General features: G+C 39.1%; 2 protein-coding genes across 3 annotated transcripts in view; both read right to left on the minus strand.

Moving 5' to 3' along the window:
• Window positions 1-6,049, minus strand: part of cep192 (centrosomal protein 192) — a 29,988-nt gene extending 23,939 nt beyond the window's left edge. The window contains exons 1-9 of the mRNA XM_022753525.1: window positions 5,975-6,049; window positions 5,057-5,300; window positions 4,530-4,640; window positions 3,884-4,023; window positions 3,674-3,735; window positions 3,095-3,245; window positions 2,839-2,954; window positions 1,024-1,113; window positions 315-467 (exon numbers count right to left, since the gene is read on the minus strand). Of these exons, the coding sequence (XP_022609246.1) occupies window positions 315-467; window positions 1,024-1,113; window positions 2,839-2,954; window positions 3,095-3,245; window positions 3,674-3,735; window positions 3,884-4,023; window positions 4,530-4,640; window positions 5,057-5,229 (996 nt within the window). The 5' untranslated portion in view covers window positions 5,230-5,300; window positions 5,975-6,049. The remainder of the gene's footprint in view (window positions 1-314; window positions 468-1,023; window positions 1,114-2,838; window positions 2,955-3,094; window positions 3,246-3,673; window positions 3,736-3,883; window positions 4,024-4,529; window positions 4,641-5,056; window positions 5,301-5,974) is intronic.
• Window positions 6,050-9,072: 3,023 nt separating this feature from the next.
• On the minus strand, window positions 9,073-18,587 carry seh1l (SEH1 like nucleoporin). Of its 2 annotated transcripts, none has more exons than XM_022753557.1 (9): window positions 18,407-18,587; window positions 17,827-17,877; window positions 17,576-17,722; window positions 17,104-17,315; window positions 15,481-15,579; window positions 15,219-15,359; window positions 14,888-15,042; window positions 11,159-11,312; window positions 9,073-9,341 (listed from the first exon to the last, which is right to left on the minus strand). In XM_022753557.1, the coding sequence occupies exons 1-9, from the start codon at window positions 18,515-18,517 to the stop codon at window positions 9,164-9,166; spliced, it is 1,248 nt and encodes a 415-aa protein (XP_022609278.1). In that variant the 5' UTR covers window positions 18,518-18,587; the 3' UTR covers window positions 9,073-9,163. The 2 variants fall into 2 exon arrangements, with proteins under 2 accessions (XP_022609278.1, XP_022609279.1); XM_022753558.1 differs by lacking the exon at window positions 9,073-9,341 and adding an exon at window positions 9,366-9,788.
• Window positions 18,588-21,392: the final 2,805 nt, after the last annotated feature.

Here is a 21,392-nt window from a genome sequence, read left to right on the forward strand (position 1 = left end):
TGTTCACATCTATGTCAGCTGCTGTGTCAATTGAATGAAAGGCACAGAGAGGTGTGCCTGCAAAGGGAAAAGCCCGACCTTGCACTCACAGGCCATGACTGACATCTCTTCTACAGAAAGTAGCTAAGGTTTGTCCTAGAAGTTCACTTTACAGACAACTAGCTTTTCACCTGTTTATAGCAACAGACAGTGGGGAAACACTTGTCTGTCCAACCAATGGTGTACCTTCAGCACTCAGTGACATTTTAATTTCATTCCCCCACTGTTGCAGTCTAGCCAAAAATTTTTTAACAAGTCTGTTTTCTTTTTCTGACCAGTTGTCTGGAGGTGCTTGGCAGCAGCCGTGTCCTGATAGCATTGCTGTTCCTTCTGGCAGACTCCAGCTCATCCTCAGTGTCCTCATCACTGGCAGGACAGGAGTCCATACCTGTAGCAGCCAGACGCACATCAGGCATCCTGAAGTCCTCCTGACGAAATGTTAAACAAGACATAGCAAAACATTACAAAAAAACCCCACAAAGAAATAGAACCTTAATTTGATGGAAACAGTTAAAGGCTTAGTTGAGGTGTCTGCGTTGAGTTCAAAGGATACTTAAAGACAATTATCATCCGAGCCACAGCCTGTTCACCCTGCTGCCATCTGGCAAACCTGCTTTTAGTTAATGTGCTGCACACACACCGAATATTTTACAACACAAATTAAGACTAAACACAACTGTGCCTATCTATTAAAACCATGATCACAAACTACTGAATGTAACCGTTTAACTGTGTTCTGCTGTTTGTTTTTCTCATTAATTATTTTATGTGTGTATTTATCATGTTTTAAGTGTACTCTTGACATCATTGAAAATGATTCTTTGAGATTTAAATAAAGGTTGGATGAATGAAAGAAGCAATAAATAAATAAATATCGCTGCCGTTCCACCAGACTTTGGAGCAGTTTCTTTCGTCAGGCTGTGAGACGACTGAATTCATCCTCTACACTCAGCCACAAAGACTTAATGTAGTAAGTGTGCTTACCTGATCATAGTTATCAAGGAACTGGTGTCTATATTGTTCTGGTTCTGCAGAACGTATGTTTGATAGGTCATCAGCAGCACCAGGCAGTCCCTATGAACAAGAGATTCAGTGAATGACAGTTGAAAAGGTACTTTAAATTAAACTGGTGGTGTAGTGTAAATGCCATTTTATGGTTTCCACTTTCCCTTAAACAGACACAGATTGCAGATGCAGAAATGAACGCGCTTCTACCGATACACATTCATGGGTACACACACACATTGATACATTCTACATATGTGCAGTAGAAAACATGATGGCGACCTCCTGACAGTAAGAAGAAGAGCTCTTTTGTTTGCTGAATCTGGCTCAACAACATGAAAAAAACTAGAATTATCGCCTTGTGCTTGTGTGCCTCCACCAACCAAGCTGCGAGAAATACAGTCACAAACCCCCCTTCTGTTCCTGAATTACAGCATTTAATAATGGCCAAAAGCGTTTTTGCAGAAGATTGAAGTTGACCTCTGACAACTTTGGAAATAAATGTGTTATATGTGTTTAGGAATTCTTAAGTCAAAAACGTGTTTTGTGAGGTCATGGTGACCTCGACCTTTGACCACCAAATTCTAATCAATTCATCCTTGAGCCCAAGTGGACATTTGTGCCAGATGTTTTGAAATTCCATTAACGTGTTCTGAGATATCACATTCACAAGAATGGGACAGATGAGAGGTCACAGTGATATTGACCTTTGACCAAAGAAATCTAATCAGTACATCCTTGAGTCTGAGGGAATGTTTGTACCAAATTTGAAGGCAACTGGATTTGCTTGAGGTTCTTGAAGATATTTCACCTCATTAGAAACGCTTCTTCAGTTCTAGCTGGCTAGTGGGGACCATGATCCAGGCATTTAACTTCTTGTGGGGTCATTAACACCTTGAGGGTCCTTAAGGAGAGTTGCTGACCCACCCGGCCATCATGTGAGTCGTTAATGTCACCTGGGTCATGGTATGGATGGGTGTTAAGTTGCCTTGGGAGGGATCCCGTGAATGCATTGTAAGTGGCTGATAAGTGGTGTACATCGCGGTCCTCAAATGAGTGTCTGTTGCCCTTTAGATGTAGGTGGTCTGCCGAGTCCTGACCTGAGAAAATGGCTCTACTGTGATGTGCCATGCGCTTGAAGCAATTGTTCAATTCCCCCAATGTTTCCACAAAAGTCTGTTCATTCTTCATTGCATTTAACCACTTACACTATATTGCTCTCCTTATGCCTGGCAATTTTGTTCCTAGGGTGGACAAGCTTCTGCCCAAGAGTGTTAAGGGGTTTGAAATGCACAGGGATTCAGTGTTTTTTAAAGAACCTCCTTTGTTTTTCAGATACTCCAGCAACATAAGGAATTACAACATTGTTCTGTTTATTGTTTTTTTTTAATCTCGTTAGTTCTGTATTTTTGTGTGGTTTTGACGAAGGCCCAGCATATGTGTTTTTGTTCCTTCTCCTTCCCCTCTGTCCTTGTGTGCGCGTTCTGAGCCTGATGTAGGGTTCTGATAACCCCCAGCTTGTGATCCAGTGGGTGGTAACAAGCAATGAATAAATATTGATCTCTGTGTGTGGGTATTACATGTCTGTCAATGTTGAGGTCATCATGCATGGCACAGTCCAAGGCCAGACTATTGCTGCTGACATCTTCCTGAGAGAAGAAGCCTTTCGCATGAGAGGTGAAACGTCTTCATGAACGGCAAGCAAGTCCAGTTGCTTTTGAAAAACTCTTGACACCATGAACTGGATGACTGAGAATCTTCAGACATATATTATAGTGATAATAACAGTCTTACTGTTGAAGGAATCTCCTGGCCTTCCACTCTGCCTCTCTGCATAGCAGGAGGGACCAGCTTATTGAAGTACAACTCCAGTTCATCATCAGGCAGGTTGTTGAAATCTGTGTCATCATCTGAGAATCAAACACATGAATATAATATGACTGAAGCTTTGACAACATGTAAGCAATTAATGTTTATTTTCTGCAACTGAAATATCAAGATGCAGAAAATGCAGTGTTAAAAGTTCCAGAAAATGAATAGATAGTCATACCTGTGATATCACTGTTCATGCTGTCCACAGACATGAGCTTCTCATTTACCAGGAAGCTTGAGTTACTGCCACTGAAATGGTCACTGTCCATTCCCTCACTCTGCACACTGTCCTCCCCAGCTGTGGCTGGTAAGGCCTGAGCCTGTATGGACTGCAGGAAAAAAGGAAGGTATGAGATAGGAGAGAGTATATTTGTATGGAAATTATTGTTTGAAATTCCAAAACAGCAACCTATATTTGAAAATAAGATTCATCTTGTAAAGAACTGGGGGAAAGAGGCTGATTTTTGAAATTGTTTAACGTAAATTAAATCCAAACAGGTGAACTGGAATTTAACAAAATTTGAAAAATAGTGAATTAAGTCTTAAAATGGGTCACAAGGTTTTATGCTTTTAATACACACATAAAGTAGTCCAAGGTTTTATGAGCCAGAAACAACTGTATTACCTACATACTCTCTCTGAGCAGTTTCAGAAATACTCAAAACAGCCCATTCTGCAAAGGAGCCACCACAGATTAAAAAAAATAGAATACCGGCCAACTTGTCAACCCGTATGAAAGAGCCACCAAGATAGGTACCTTTGCATCTGTACTATCTTTATGTCCAAACTGGGGAAGCGTAAGAAGCCCTGTTGACAGATCTGTGAGAAGAGACAAAAAAGCGCACTAGTATCAACCAAAAAAATATGTCTTCATTCTGATAATGAGAATTACTTATTTCTGTATATCAAGTATTACAGGCTAGACAGTATGGGCACTCTAAAGCAAGACAGGAGCAGGAGCTTTCACCTGTTCCAAGTTCTGTGGGCCAGTATGTGGGAGGCAGCCCCAGCATGGAGCTTTGGTTTCGAGAAACACTTTCATCAAGATTAATCTTCACCAGCATGTCTGAGAGACGGTGGGCTGCAATGAAGTCATCTGCTTTGTCCCTGTGATGAAGGGTACACAAGGAAAATAATTAATGCCACATAAAAAATTACATGGAAAAACATGGTTGAACAAGAAATTAATATGGTTTGAGATTATGAATGTGCACAAAAATAATATGAACTCCCTGATACAAAACAAATAAATTCAATATAAGGCTGTCATGCTTTTAATTTGATTGACTGCAGTTGAATTCCTCTCTGCCAAATTCACATAACTGTAAAAGTACTCAGTGAAACAATCTAACCTTCCCAGGCTGATTCGCAAAAAGAAAAATTTACAGTTACATTGTATTGTTAAGTATAGCTTTTGCTTTTAGGTGACAAACTTCTGTGTTACTATAAATAATGCAAAAAGAATTACTGCAAATACAACTATTACAGAGGAAAATCAGCAAATACAAAACAATTCTAGGAACTAGGACATAAGGTAAATACAAAAAAGACTTCACTGACAACTTTGTAAAACATAAATCTGCAATGTGATCTAAGAGCATGTTTATACTCACAAGTCATCTTTAAAGCTGAGAGCGAATTTGGCCTGTTCTACAACTGATGACTGTGAGTTGGCCTGATACAGTTCTTTGCCCTCCAAATATGACACCTCACCAAGATCTTCTCTGTAAAGCAAGAACACATAGCATTTTTTCACAAAACAGGTTGTTAACATACTAAGCAGCTCCATATTATCTTTAGTGCTCAAAAATTAAATTTAACAGTTGAATCCTGACTCAGTATGAACATCCTCAGCGTTGTTCCCGTTTCCTTTATGGAAATTTTCAGAAACGGAAAAGAGCTGCAGAAACTTCCTTTTAACAACCATGTATCCATATGCAGCTCTACTGCATATTTTCCAAGAATCTTTCAGTGTTTTCTTAGAATGTATTTCTGTCCATTTCTTGCTAATCAACACTTCCTATTCTTAGTAGCATTTCAATGCTAATGTACATCAAAAACTGGAATAATTTCAATATGCACTCTCACACTAGTCAAATAGTCAGTGTGATGTCTGTTCAAAGCAGTAGCAAGTTCCCACCTGTTGTCATACCCGGGTCTAATTTTCGCCACTGTAGAGGCAGCCACTGGCAGTCCTGGGCCTGAACCCAATGTCACATTCCCCAGTGTGGCACGGCCACTGGTGCTGTCCACAGACTCGCAGAGGAAACTGGGGAGGACTTCATCTTCCAATTTGTAAAAACTGTCTGCCATGTTTTTGAATGGAGCAGGTTTACAGCCAAATGTGGCTTGACTTAAATTCAGGTGAAACCCATCAGTAATGTCTAGGAAAAATAAACAGGAGACAAGGCAAGTTAGTGTTACATTTAGAACTCGTCCGATAACTTACTCAAACTTTACGCAAACAAGCACGGATGGGACTATTTGAATTGTGTGTCTGTTTAGAAATGATCAGTTCTTTGATACTGCCTTACAACTATGAGAACCAGTGAAGGAAGGTAGTTATTTGCAAGGTCTAATATACATATATATTATCATGTATATTGTTGCGCGACTATACAGTTTGGCCTATCTACATAACTAATTTAGGCATTTAGTTAACGTTAGTAATGCTAGGTTAGCTAACTTTTGACGCTAGCTAACCTACTTGCTAAAAACAAGTGGGTTTGTCAAACTCGCCAGCACGCTCTAAATTTCAGTTACTCCACTGTCTTCGTTCATTAAGTTAGAGGGGAGAGCTGCAAAAAGACATGTTACTGAGAGCATAGCTAAGTTAACTAGTTATCTAATCCTGCTTGCTATCGTAACCCAATTCTTAGTCCATTTCATCAAGAGAATTAAATCTTAACATAAACGTTAGCGTTAGTTGGACTTCAACTCACATTCAATACTCCAGAAGCGGGCCGAGACAGCGTTGTTTTAATCCAACTCGACTTTTGTCTTAATAAATTGGTACAAACAGGTTGCAAGACGTAGGTAAGTTGCAGAAGTAACTTACCGAATACGTAATTTTTTCAATAACGCTTAAAACGAGGCATATGAAACAAGTCGTGCAACAGTTCGTAGGACTAAGTAGCGCCCGGAAACTACAGGAAGCCCGCGTGAGCGTCATGTCGAGAGGGCGGGACTTAACTAATGTTAACCACTTTGATTGGACAAGACAACCGAGAGGGACGAAACTGTCAGTCCTGATTGGATAGTGTCCTTGTCATTCTGTTGGATTGCTGGACACTTGGGACACTTTGGAAAACAGCCTATTGATGAATGAAAGAAGGGGGATGCTAATTTTCAGACTTCAGACATAATGTTAATTAATTCAACTGTTGAAATTTGGAATTATTCGTGTCAAGTTGACCCAGGAAAAGAGCCAACATAGAAATAAACATTTATAAAAAAAAAAATCCTTAACATATATTGTCTTTATCTCAATTCCAAACAATATAAATAGCATATATGATTAATGTTTGAAAATAATCTCTGCTATATCACATTTAAAAATGGAAGTGTCATCAGTTTTTTGATGTAAAGTTATAATTTTAATTAAAAAAATAATAAAGACATGGGTTGTATGAATAATGCTTAGTGATGCGTATTATTTTGAACTGATATTGTCAATTGATTAGAGGGTTAGGGTTAGAGTAAAGCAAATACAGGTGATGAACAACATTAAAAACACCAGAACCAAACTTGACTTATTTTAGTTACTGGCTATAAAATACCTCTCTCAAAATTGCAAACAAAACATCAACGAAATGTACACTGTTTTAGTCACTGTTGATGAAATACAGTTGAAAGTCTGAAAAATACATCTCTAACCCTAAACCATCTGTGTGTCTCTCTTCTCCAATATTAGCTCTATGTTTCTGTGTCTCAGTGTGTATGTAGATCTAATTAATAACCCAGGTTGATGTATTGTATTGAAATGTATCCTTGTATCATTTTTCTTTTAGTAAAGATTTGATATGGGTCAATTTGACCCGAACACCACATAATGGTTAAGGAAAACAAATTTTCTTCCATACAGAAGGACATAAGGCAAAAGATGCCAGAACACTAGTTCTGGCATGTGTTCTGCCAAGCAGCTGCAAGAATGCCTTGGTTAACACACAGCTGCCCACTGAGAGAACTGCTAACCCAGGCATTCCAGTTTTTAACAGACGGAGAAGCATGTGAGCCATGAAATGAAATTTAATTCTCCCTGTCAAAAGAAATGACACAGCACTTATTTCCCTAATTTTGAAGTATAATGAAGAGAATTACCATTTATTCACACATATTGTGAATATGTGTCCTTCCCTTTTTGCCACAGGGAAATCTCTTGATAAGTAGTATCTGCCATGATAGGTTATTAATCAATCTGACAACAACACAAAGGCCATGGATCAATTATGGTATAGGGCAAATGTTCATACTGGGGAAACAAGGACTGATTCTGAACAGTTATTCCAGATTTTTCAGTTTCCTAAAACAGGCCCCATCTTATTGACAATCAGTCTGTAGATAATCATATCAGCTCATAATAACTACAATATCCATTAAAAAATGTCAATAACTGATTTTGTGTTTTACTGTTTGTGTGAAGTACCAGTCAAAAGTTTGGACACACTTATCCATTCATAGGTGTTTCATTATTTGAACTATTTTCTACATTGTAGAACTGAGGACATCAGAACTATGAAATAACACATATGGAATTATGTAGTAAACAAACAAGTGTGAAAAAATCTTTTTTTAGATTACTCAAAGGAGCCACCATTTACATTGATGACAGTTCTGCACAATATTAGCGTAATCTCAACAAGTTTCATGAGGTAGCCACCTGTAATGACTTTCAATTAACAGCTGTGTCTTGTCAAGAGTTGATTAGTGAATTTTCTTGCCTTCTTAATGCGTTTGAGACCATCAGTTGTGTTGTGTTATGTCATGGTAGTGTTTATATATAGTAAACAGCCCTATTGGACAACTGTACTAATCATATTATGTCAAGAACTGCTCAACTAAGTAAAGAGAAACGACAGTCCATTATTACTTTAAGACACAAAGGTCAATCACAACTTTGAATGTATCTTCAAGTCCATTTGCAAAATGCATCAAACACTGATGAAACTGGCTCTCATGAGGACCGTCCCAGGAAAGGAAGACCAAGACTTACCTCTGCTGCAGAGAAGTTACTAGCCTCAGATATCGCCAATTAACAGCACCTCAGATTAGAGCCTACATGAATGCTTCACTTCAGGTAGCAGACACATCTCAACATCCACTGTCCTGAGGAGACTGCGTGAATCAGGCCCTCACTGTCGAACTGCTGAAAAGAAACCACTACTGAGGGAGGCCAAAAAGAAGAGCGTAAGGACTAATTAAACAAGGAGAGTGAAGGAGTGCTGCATCACATGACCTGGCCTCCACAATCACCTGACTTAAACCCATTTGAGATGGTTTGGGATGAGTTGGAGCACAGAGTGAAAGCAAAGCAGCCAACAAGTGCTCAACATATATGAACCTCTTCAAGACCGTTGAGAACCATTCCAGGTGGCGACCTCATGAAGCTGAATCAGAGTGTACAAAGCTGTCATCAAGGTAAATGGTGGCTACGTTAAAGAATGTAAAATATGTTGTTGTTTTTAATAGAAAATAGTCAAAAAAAAAAAAGAAAAACCATTGAAATAGATGTGTCCAAACTTTACTGTATGGTACTGTATGTGAAGGAAAAAAAAACAACAATAACATAATTTAATATCTTACGGTGTGTATTCTGACTTCCTCCAAAACTTCCATCAGCACTGATTGATTATCACAAATACAGCCTCTGCAGTTACTGATGGTTGAGTCTGTCAGTCAGTGATAGTGACCCCAAATAGATGAAAATTAATGTTTTTTTTAATTGCATGTTTCAAGTACTTAAACACTAGAACACAAAGCTAAATATTGGGAACGTTAAGTTTATTAATCAGAGACTACCATATACATTAGAGTATTAAAATGGTTATCAAAACGGCTGATGGCCACATGTCATATAAATATCACAAAATCTACATGACATCTTCCAATGCCTTCTTTAAATTCTGCACAGAAGAACAAAACATTAGAAAACACAGAAAAAATGAATGTTTTTATTAGAAAAGTATGTAGTTTTGTGGCTCATCCCCAACCCCAACCACATCCCTGTTTATTTTAGCTAAAACACGTATTACTGTCCTTCAGCCTCTGGTAAGGGCAGCAGTGCTCTAGAGGAGTGTCTGTGGGGAAGAGCCTGTTGTTGAGGCTGAATGGGCTCAGCATCACAGTGCTCTATGAGGGAGGAGGGAGGCAGCAGGTGACCATACCTGGTCCCCGCTCTGGGAGGATCCAGAGGTGGAAAGAAATACCTGAAGCAACAAAAAAAAAAAAAAAAAGGAAGGAAGGAAACAAAGGCGACAAATACATGGACAGGGCGAGGACGATGACAATGGAATACAGAGGGGGAACACATAAAAGGAAGAAGAAATGAGAAATTAAAGGAGAAAGGGCGCATTTGTGCTCTAGAGGTTTATTTTTAAAAAGGTGTCTATTAAAAGAGGTGAACCACTGGCAAACTGCAACATGCTGTGATCAAAACAAAGTGAACCATGCAGTTCTTGTGCCAAAATTAAGCCCTCAACCAGGAATACCCAAGTATTCAGCTGGGACATGACATACACACATTTGAAATGCATTACCACAAGGGCAAATGGTAGCTGATGCAGAAGAGACATTAGTAATGTGCAGGATGCTGGTATATCTTTGGAGAGGTCAGCTGCCGCAGGGGAGGGGCAAATGGAGCTCTCTTGCCAATCCTGCATGCAACAAGCAGTACAATATCACATTACTTCAACAAACCCCGTGTCACACAGTTGTGTCAACCAGAAGATGGAATGCAAGAAAACATTTATGCAAAGTCATTTTACAAACTGCAACAACAAAATCTAATTTGATTGCCAAGTTGATTATTCTATAACATAGGACGTCATGCAGTAGACAGATCTGACGTTACTCAGGTTAGAGGTGGCTCCAGAGTTAAGTCAAAAACAACAAGAATGGTAAATAAAAAGGTTTTGTTAAGCCCGGGGTTATTGAATTAAACATAAATACAGCCACATATAAACTGAGTATTAGCTCAAACGCAATTTGTTTTCTGCCACTTTTAATGTCTGAATATGACACTGAATTATCATATTTGCTCATCTATAGTCCAAATATTAAAGCAAACCTTTGTAACTTGGGAGTCTAAGTCAGCAACATCACTCCCTAATGATGCCCTTTACACTGAAGTTTCTAACTACAGTTTGCTAACATTAGCCACCATAAACTATTGATCACACCAGACCATGTAAGGCTATGTTAACAAAACCCCTGAGTGTACTGAATTGGGAAATTGTGAATTTTATTTCTTATGAATTCCACGTTATCTGTAAAAAGAAGAATGCGTTATCTTTCTTTCAAAATTTAAACAGTTGCGCTTTAAAGCCGCCAATGTCAATGGCTGTGTTTATGCCCATACTATGTGTTATACTATTTTTCTAACGTTATTAAAGGTGGTTAATAAGATTCATTCAAGCTGTCCTCCTGCTCAGCAAAGAGTTTGGCAATATTTGCTCAAAGATACATTCAGAAAACTGAATACTGAGAATAAAAATAAAAAAAGATTGATGAGAAAATGAGCTTCAATTTAAAATACTCATTTAATGGCAACAGATGTTGTAGACTGAATCGAATCCAATTTCTCAGTATTTACAAGATGCTGTTTAACTAACTACACAATGGTTTTGCCATATATCCCATAATAACTAACATTCAAAATAATACTCACATATCAAATGTATATAAACAGCTTTATTTTACTTTTTATGCCAAGAAAATGGTTAGCCAATGCTAATTGGAAACATGAAACCACTCTTATAACATGCATCATTACAAATCAAGAGTAAATCCCTAAAAAAACAAACAAAAAAAAAACCACACCATACACACTCCACAGGCTTGATGCCCACAACTTGTACACTGGAAGCCAAGCTCTTTGCATGAGTGCAGCATTGGGTCAGTGTAGGCCCAGGAGTTTGTCAGTGAGCAGCTGCAGTCCCAGTCAGTGTGAGGCATAATAAGTTGTCAGTTCTGACTGGCTTGGGTCGGGCAGGGTGAGTGGCGTCAGATGCACCACACCACCTACCTTCCTGCAGACATCCCATTCAGTGCATTCTGGGAGGTCTGAACAGAGGAGCCCACCACGGTGCTCATGGCTGTGGGCTGACCGGATGAGCTGGTGAGTGGGCTGCCGTCTCCCTTCAAGATGCCGGTGCACTTCCAGTTGTCCATGTAGTTCGCTGCAGAGAGACAGGAGGTGAAGTCAGTGATCTAACAAGTCATTTGTCAGAGACCTAAACAAAGAGGACGAACCGACGAGACGATTTGTCTTGAGCTGATTTGACAGGTGAATTTTTCACTGTCACAGATCAGTTATAGCAGGATTGATAGTGCATATCATTCATTACTGACTTCACTTTTACATAAATACAAGCATATGCAGATGCTTTAAGATGGCTTGGTGGATAGAAGCCTTGGTGCTCTTTGCTACTTATCTGTTTTTGTTTATTTGTTAGTTTTCAGCTCTCACTTTGCAATTAGATTCACCAGGGAGGAACAGATGAACTTTTGACAATTCACTCCACAAACTTTCTCACAGCTTTTTACACAAACTGAAAGCTTTGCTGAGATTTTAGTTGAGGAGCAGCAGCAGCTCTGTATAGGATATAGAGGAGAACAGCAAATGGGATTTCAACCTTCACTCCACAATTGAATGAGTTACATTATGGGGACTTGCTGAGCGACCTTAAAATTGAGCAAGTTCTTGTCGACTTTTCAGCTGAGATGGCAGCCCCTGCTCCCAAACCAGCCCCTCATCCCTTGATCAGCAGTACCTGGCCAGCAGTTAATCCACATTAACAATAAGAGTCCCTGTTCGGACCAGGCGTAAATGTGTTTTTGGTGATTCCATCACAAGTGAATATTTACAACCTACTGCACCTCCTACAATCCCCTCCCCACAGACTGACCACCTGCCAGATGTCTGTTGAAGTCCTTCCTGTCTCAAGACCTGTGCTGACCAGCTGACGTTCACACAGACCTCCATTGGACCTCTGGAGGTGTGTGAAGTCCCCTCCTTCCAACGCTCCACAATCATCCTGGTCCCCAAGAAACCGTCCATCACAAGACTCTGTGACCACAAGCCTATCACCTAAAGGTCTGTGTTCATGAAGTCCTTTGAGAGACTGGTGTTGGTCCCATCTGAGGGACACAGAAGCCCCTTGCCGGACCCCCTGCAGTTGGCCTAACGAGCAAATAGTTCATTGGATGATGTAGTCAATATGGGATTGTGATACATCGTGCAACACCTCGATGACCAAGGGGCATATATCCCAGAAATCCTCCTCTCCAAACCCAGCCAGCTGACTGTGGCTGCCTCCACCTGCTGTGGATCACCAGCTTCCTGACAGATAAGAAGCAGCAGGTGAGGCTAGGGAAAAATCATAATCAGCAGCCAGACAGTCCGCAATAGCGCCCACTAGGGGATGTGTGCTCTCCGCACTTCTCTTCTCACTCTAAACCAACAACTGAACCTCAAGAGACCCATCTGTTAAACTCCTGAGTTCACAGACAACACAATGATCATCGGTCTCATCCGAGATGGTGAAACACCATGTGTACTGACGGGAGGTTGGACAGCTGGTGCTCTGCTGCGTCACAACAAGCTGCAGCTGAATATGCTCAAAACTGTGGCGATGACAGGGGACTAAGTCAATTTAGAGCAGTGAAAACTCATAATTCCTTGTACGTGTACACAGAGTTGGCCAATAAGGCTGATTATGATGCAAGTGCAAATGTATGCATGTACACACATATTTATAATATGCAAAACAAATTTTTCTTGTTGGAAAAGCAGGAGAAGGAATGCTTCTGTTAATATACACTATTCATCAAACACAAATACAGAACAGACAGCAGGCTGAGCACACTAATTAAAATGAGTGTATTACTGTTGCAAAGTATCATTTATCACATTGTTAATGAATGACTGGCAAATGTGCTTTATATATGCTTGTAAAGGACAAAAAATGTCAGAAAAACCAACTCTAAACAATTACTCAATCTGTCTGCTGAAGATATTCCAATAGTCTGCATGTGAGGCATTTAGGGGATATCTGTAAATTGTAGCTCCACAAAAATGAGTTACACTTTCCCCCTCTAAACTGCATGAGTCTCTGCATGCACGTCGGTCAAATGCTGTGCCACCAATGACCGCAGGTAAATTCTCAACCTGTGGGAAAGACTGAAGACCTGAGGCCTCTACTATGAAGCAAGTTCAACATACCCAGAATATATTTTTGTCATCTGTCTTAACTGAATCTAACATTGTCCATCCTGGATAAACTGTCCTACCAAGCTGGTTATCAACTGGTTCTGTAACTCTGGGATTACCAATCCAACTACCAGCGCTTTCATGTGAAAGAGGCGGAGTTGTTAATCATAAGCAACATCATCAGAACCATGAATAAAGTACTTAATATGATATGAGAAGAAACGCCGATACCCGGCGGTAAATTTGGTTATAGCGACATCAAAAAGTGATATTCAACAAGGTGAAATGAAAACTATATGATCACATGACTAAAAGAAAAGAAACACTAGAAATGATTTCCAATGATTAAAGTCAGGCTAAGGGTTTACTGTAAATAAGCACAGTAGTTACCATCAAGTTTCTTACTGAGGGAGTATTTTTGCTCTTTTGTCTGACGATGAACAAACTACTATGAGGGATGCAGATTCTATAAAAAGAAAGTTAAAGTAATGTCAGACTGTTTCTGCTGCCAAAGCAAAGAGGAGAAAAATGTTCAATTATAATTTTTCTGATAAAAGACATCAGAGGGTTTAGTTTTTATTTCCAGATATCATAAAGTCTCTGAATGTTATTCTGAGATTAAAGAATCTTTCTTCAATTAAAATAAAGCTATAACAGTTTGTAGTTATTTAGTGTAATAAACTCTCTTTCTTTATCAGAAGCCCTGTGTTAAAACCAGTGGAGACACATGAAAAGTCTCAAACAACATGATTCCACTGATCTCTAAAAAAATATCTGTTGCTCTTTACTATTTGTGATTTTATTGTAAACTCTTTTGTTCCTGTCGGGATCCTATAGGATGTTTACTCTGGTTTTCCAGGTTGGTGGTTGGGCTGTTGAAAGGTTTTGATCTGATCCTCTTATTCAGCGTAAATTACCATGGTGATTAACCCTGGTAAGAAGAACCAGCATTGTGACCCTGAAAACCCAGGATTAAACCCAAATTTACCTTGCTAACCACAGATCCTGCTTCTTAGCACAGGCCTCTGGTTTGAAAAAAGAACAAGAACGGTACAATTATTTGGAGATGGTTCGGATTTAAAAGATCAGGTGAGCCGTTCTGTTTTTATTATTTGCACAGCTGTGTGTTTCATTGAGCAGGACAGGAGAACCTGTAATTGTTCTCTATCTTAATTGGTCTGTTATTGTTGTTGAACAACTGAAAGCACATTCTTAGTGATAGGCCTATAGGCAAGTTATTTTATATAATTCAACTCTTATCATTTATGTGTTTTCTTTTATAATTGACATGTCTTGCAGCTGTATATTTTAAAACAGGGAAGGAAACCCTGTCTTTGCATTTTATTTTGGCCACAGTCTGTTTTAATAAAAGTTCTTGTGACATCTCACATGTGACTTTGACTTAAAACTGAACATTTAGCTCTCTTCATAGAAAATACAGAGATATATATTTGGTCCATACCGCTCACCCCCAGCCCTGCGCAGTAAAATGAAAGGAAGACAAATGAGCAGTCATCAACAGTAGCTAACAAATCCTCCCACCTTTCCATAGGCGCACACAGCCGTCATCCCCGGAGGAGGCCAGCAGGGTGCTGGTGATGTTCCAGCTCACACGCCACACCTGGGAGTTATGGTTGTCAAACTGAGCCATGATCTGCACCTCAAACTTGGTGGGTCCTGTAGAGGCGCTCTCCTTCCTGTCAGATGGATCCAAGACATAGAAAATTTCATTTTCATTCTGTCATTGTTGATTCTATATATGAATTCACTGAGATGTAAAATGCAGGATTTCAGTGACAACACTAACCACTGTGTGCGAGTCTTTTACATGACAACTTTGACAGTAAACAGAAAGAAACCCTGAATCGCTCACCTCATTGGAACAAGCTTAAAGATTCGGACGTCTTTTGTTGCAATGGCAAGGACGTGGAAAGATCTCCCCAGGTTTGGAGCAAATGCAATGTCATGGACCGCATCAGTGACGGTCATCAGCGTCTCTGCTTTAGCATATTTCCTTTTTAACATTAGTAAAAAGAAAAAATTAAACAATTATTAAAAACTTACAAAAATACTCGTTTTATTGTTTATACTGGTATATTTAAGAGTGGCATACACAACTCTACAGGAATACCTACCTTGTATTTTCATTGTACTCATAGATCTGAACTTTGCCACCATATGTTACATTGTTGTCGTCACTCCCCACTGCAAACATCGGCGGGTGGGCACGAGAGCTGGGTGGTAGGGAGAAAAAAAAAAAAGTACACTTCACTCAAACTCTACTATCACCTTAAAGGCTGCTGGGAGGTCATAGCTGATGGCTTTAAAGTTCAGCAGCAGAAAATCCTGCATTTAAAAAAGTTCAGTTACAGAATGTGGAGTTTAATATCGATCTAAATTTATATCTAACTCCTGAAATCTGTAAAGTTACTGGTTTCTGCCTTCACAGTCCTTCGCTGTTACAAATACTTACTCATTGAGCAAACTGGGGTTAAGAGCGCCAAGTTTGGATATGCAATACTACATTTGGTTTAAAAATAAAAGCTGTGATGTACACAGCAAGTTGTATTTACGCCTGTCAATTCTGCAGTAAGACCAGTTAGATGGAGGGCAATGGGAACTTGAGGTGAGTGAGGGAACTTCTAGGAGATATGAAATATTAGATTTCAGACCAAATGCAGTGATCTTTTTCGCAGAAGATATTTTGACTTGTCATGCTATCCCAAAACCCATGATAATGTGACAGTGAGCTAGCATACACAATACCAAGACCCTGAGACAGTTAAATGGTATTCAGCATATTCATTCTTTCTTTCTTTCCTTCTCTTCACCTCCTCTCTTTCCCCTCCTTTTGTGGTGTGTGGTGTGTAGGACACCTTGTAATGTTTTTTGTGTTAAACTGAGGGAAAAAAGAAAAAAAAAAAAGAAAATTGTTATCGCTTATGTCACAAAGACAGCAGGAGAGGTTTAATATTATTCGGCATTCTGTTCATTTGAGAGAAGATATAGACAATTAAAAAGAATTAATCTTTTCTTTTCTTAATCGTTTTCACTTTATTTAACATCAGTTCCTATATAACATTCCATTAATAATCCAATAGAATGAACCTGACAGTGTTTCATCTCTAACAACTTTCTCTATATCAAATCGAAATAAACTTTAAGTTTAAAACTAAACTTAAAACTCACAAGTTTTCTTTGGCCTTTAAGTGTCCCTAAGGTTTTATCTTTCATTTTAACCCGTGTGTTTTTATTTCAAACTGTTTCCTGACTGTCTCAGTCTATGGGATAGTAAAGACATCACATTTTAGGTGTTATTATGTTGTTTTGTTGTATATGTGCAGTGCTTTGGTTGTTTTAAATGTGCTTTATAAATAAACTTAATTTGATTTGATTTGAAAAATATATGGTTTCTTTGTCTATATTTATCTTGGTTTTAATTTAACATTTAGTAAAATGTGCTGTGTAGTAGCTACTCAACAGTGAGTTTATTATATTTTCCTATTATATCAGTCAGAGTACAGGTGTAATATTATAGGGACTGTGAGTCCCATCCAGAGAACAGTGTGTTTTATATGTATATAAAAATTTACTGTAACTGATGTTTTCACTAACAATGAGGGTAAGTAGACAATAATTCTTCAGTAAATTCAATTTTACTTTCTAGACTAACAATATATATACAACATAGCCAGTATTATGAATATTCCCAACACTGAACTCTCACAGTATTTTACAAAGTAAAGCTGTGTTCTGACCTGGAGGGATTCCACGAGATGCAGCTGCAGCTGAGCTTGCAGGAGATCTCGTGCTGCAGGGACCACTGACTCAGGTTCATAACATCAGGAGCCTCGTAAATCCTCACCACTCCGTCCGCAGAGCAGGTGGTCAACATCAGGCCCATGTGTTTAGGGGCAAACTTCACATCAGTCACTGAAGTTCTACTGTCTACTAATGTGGTTCTTTTTATCTAAAACAGAACAATGTGAAATACTTGGGTCAGATCAAACAGAAATGTATGGCATACTGAATATCAGCACTGTCTTAACACAGCAACTACAGCAAGAACAGATAGAATAAGCATTTCATTAGTGGGGTTCACTGTCATAACCACAGTGTACTGAGCACCATCATTCTGAATACTGCAGAAGCTACTGAACTCAAGAGTTCTCTGAGATTTAGTCTTATGTCTGTCCTACTAGTTGAGAAAGGTGCTAAAGTTGTACTCACCCAGTGGCTCAGTCCTCTCTGTTTGTCATTTGACTCCCCTACAATCTCTTCCCAGACAGCAGCTGTCCTGTCGAAGGAGCAGGAAGCTAGAACCTGCCCAAACTCTGGATGAGCCCAGGTCACTCTCCACACTGACCCGCTGTGTGTCTGAGGAAAAGAGAAAAGAGCTTCTGTCAAATCAATGAACTCCAAAACTAGTTCAAGACTTCAAATTTCAGGACACCTGACAGCTGCTTGATCAGGTGGTTTACCTTCCAGCTGGCCGTGCAGTGCCACTCTCCATTTTCACTTTTGTCCCAAACCTGAGGAGAGTAAGATAACAATGTTAGGAAATATTGCATTAAAGTATAGCCTACGTGTACACACATTAAGCTAGTAACCTCAGACACTCAATGACACACCTGAATGTAGTAAGGTTTTCACTTTGAGATTCTGAACTGGTTTACTGACTACTGATGTTAGATCACACCTTCATGTATGTACTATACATGCAGGAATTGTGTTGTTCTTTATTGCTATGTGCTAACTCTGTAGTGTTTACATTAAATCTGCTATACAACGTCCTTACAGCTACCGCAGGTTGTATGCTACAGGCACAGTGGCTAGCAAAAAGGCTAAATAAAAGACGGTAAAGCTACATTTATGGGTCAGAATTAGCAGTACGTTTAACAGATGACCTAACGTTACTTCCGTCAACAACTGGTGGAAAATGAGAGTCAGTAAATTCAATAGTAAGCTGAGATTGTTGATAATGTGGGTAAAATGTTAACAAGCTAGCTGTTACAGCTAACGCTAACATTAGCAAACTGATGTATGTTTCATGTAACTCACCTTGACGCTTTGGTCACTGGAGCAAGTTGCCATTCGCCGGCCGTGGAAATCATACGACACATCGTGTATTAGATCTTTATGATCTGCTGCGATACTCCGCGCTACAAACATGATGACAGGCCTGTCATGTGTCTACTGTGTGTGTGTTTGGCGGGTGTTCGTAGTGTGTGTACAGCAGTGAGCGTGTGCGCGTCAGTCTTCTTTTTCGGTTGAAATTTGCGGCAGACTAGACGCAGAAAAGGCGCGTTGCTACCCTCCACAGGTCACTTGTGAAATTACATTTTCAATGTGTTGCCAAACCTCAATCACCGTCATTCAATGGAATTAAATTATCAAAGAAAATAAAAGTCAATAAGAATATAATTGTAATAAAATACTATAGAATTATTAATAGAATTGAATAAATTGATAATGAAATAAAGAAAAGGAAAAAAATAAAATAAAATTACATACATATACACATATACAGATGCACATATACACATATATGCATATATTATATTCCTACACATATATACATATGCAAATATATATATATATATAAAAACATATACGGTACATACACATAAGTAAAAGCAGTTATCAAATAAATAAAGAAAAAGGAGAGGGTGGTGGTAAATACATTTGGCAAAGTATAGGCTAGGGTGTTAGATACCCAATTTAGCACATTCAAAATTTCTACCATTAGGTCTGATCTGGTTCCACTTTTCCAACCTTTCAGTGCCATTAGTGCTGCAGGAAAATGTTAGAGTTTCCTGGTCTAACATCCTTCATCCACTCAAATGCCCGAAAGATTGGAACAAGCTCTGCAGTGAAGACGGACATGATTTGATATTCACTTTCTATATTGTATCAGTAGATGTTTTAATTCTTATTCCTATTGCAGCTTTTCCATTACCCAGGCTCTTGGAGCCATCAATGTAAATCTGTATGAAAACTGCCTGTTTTTTCTTTAAGATGGTCTCTAGCTGAAGTCACAGGATCACCTGCATCCTTCTTCATGGTTTTGGTCTAATATGTCTACACTGGGTTCTGGCAAAAGTCATGGTGGAGCAGGTGGCCAGCACACTGCCGGACCCATTGACAAATCTTTCACTCCCTCCTCCTGTGTTCTCTCACCCATTACATTTATTAAACTCCCCCTCTTTACGTTTCCACACTTTCCCTGAAACTTGAGTGCTCCCTCAACAAACACTTAGCAGGTATTAATTGGTATTTCCCCCATTTCAATTGAAAAGAGCATTAATAGGTGTTATTCTAAAAGCCCTGCCACTTATTTTAAGTGCTTTAGGCTGCACCACATACAGTTTCTTTAGAACAGAGGAAGCTGCTGTCCCATATGCCATACATCTAGCCAACTGCAGATCTTATGACTGCCCTATATATCATCATGAATGCTCCCCTATCTGCCTCTATCCCATGGCTACAATTTCTTCAAAGGATATAACCCCACCGGCTCTTACTTGAATATTACGATCTCTCAAAAACTTCTTGATCCAGTTTAGCATCCTACCTTGTACCCCAGCATCATACAACTTTATCACAAACTCTCCTTCCACAACATACATGGGTTTTCAATGTCGAGAAATACCACTGCTGTTTACTGAAATATCTCTGTTTTCTTGAGAATATATACTAGACTGTCTGTGACCATCCATTATTTTACATAATACAGCTGTAAATGCAACTGCATGTATAAGAGCCAGGTTCATTTGCTATTTTACCAGGTTTCTGTAAAGTGACAACAACTGAGTGTTTCCATTCTTTTGGCAAATGCCCATCCTTGTATTGATTATTGCTAATATCTCCTTTAGTAACATGTCGCCCAGGTGGTGAAATAACTGGTACTCTAACCCGTCCCTTCCAGGTGTTGTCTCTCCCCTTTTGAATGGCTTGCTTATGTTCTTGCAGAGAAAAGAAGGTGTTAACTACATTTGTATTATCCTTATCATGCACTAGTTTCACTCAAGTTCTCATCCCTCTTCTTCTGGCTTGTTTAAACTCTTTGAGCTAACAAAACTTCCATTTCCAACCTCCTGAATCTTGTGTTTGAATTGAGTCATTGTATCCTTGACCTGTTATCCTCTTCTCTTACTGGAATACGAATACTCTTATTGGAATATGATCCCTCCACACTGTGTATCTGCCATTTATATCCAATTTCCCCACTAAAACAAGCTCAGCTGACGTGAATGTTAAGTTTCTGCTTGATTTTGCTTCTCTACTGACTTGGAACCATGTTTACCTACCATCATCTAATACTACAACTCTGTACCTGCCCAGCAAATTCATCAACACATTTCCATTTCTGTTTCATGTTATACTCCCCCAAACTGACCTATGTTCATTAGAATCCCCAGCCCATATTACTGGTAGTTCACCTTTATCCGTTATACCTTCCAGTTTTTCTTGCTCCAACTATAGTCCAGGGTTGTAGAGGTTAACTACAGAGATCTTTCCCTTCGCTGACCCGACTTTAACAACCACAACAATATTGACCACTGGCTATTAAACTCCTATGCACTCGACTGCAGGACATGAAACAAAATTAAGAATTTAGAAATTCATTTCCCTACACACTTACTCCTCATCTGACTGGTCCTTGCTCGGGTTGCTGGTTACCTGTTGCCTTCCCGCTATTGCTTGCACCGATCGACACTGACCACAGAGGGGCGCATTCACACCAATTGTAATTAAATCATATTTTGAGGTACTTTATGATAACGTTTATGTTGAAACTTGTCATGTCTAACTGAACAGTAACCGTATTGTAGTTGTAAAAAATAATGAGAATACATAGCTGTCATATTAAAATTAGGCTGAGTAACATCATTAGCTACGTTACTTTTTTGTCAACTGTTCTGCTACCGGGGTTGCCAGGTTCAGTATAATATATTTATATATATATATATACAACAGTTATATTGACACTCATATTGGACACTTGTTTCTAAAATATTTATTTTGTATTGTATGCTAATTTATT

Source organism: Seriola dumerili, unplaced genomic scaffold (genome assembly GCF_002260705.1).
Source record: "Seriola dumerili isolate Sdu_G_001 unplaced genomic scaffold, Sdu_1.0 BDQW01000191.1, whole genome shotgun sequence".
Classification (NCBI taxonomy): Eukaryota; Metazoa; Chordata; class Actinopteri; order Carangiformes; family Carangidae; genus Seriola; species Seriola dumerili.

What these genes read in the sequence shown, in the direction of transcription:
- seh1l (XM_022753557.1), bottom strand. Translation starts at nt 18,517, where the DNA reads ATGTTTGTAGCGCGGAGTATCGCAGCAGATCATAAAGATCTAATACAC. An exon ending in ATCTCGTGGAATCCCTCCAG is followed by an intron (nt 15,580 to 17,103) that starts GTCAGAACACAG and finishes CCTACCACCCAG; the next exon opens with CTCTCGTGCCCACCCGCCGA. An exon ending in TTTAAGCTTGTTCCAATGAG is followed by an intron (nt 15,043 to 15,218) that starts GTGAGCGATTCA and finishes TCCATCTGACAG; the next exon opens with GAAGGAGAGCGCCTCTACAG.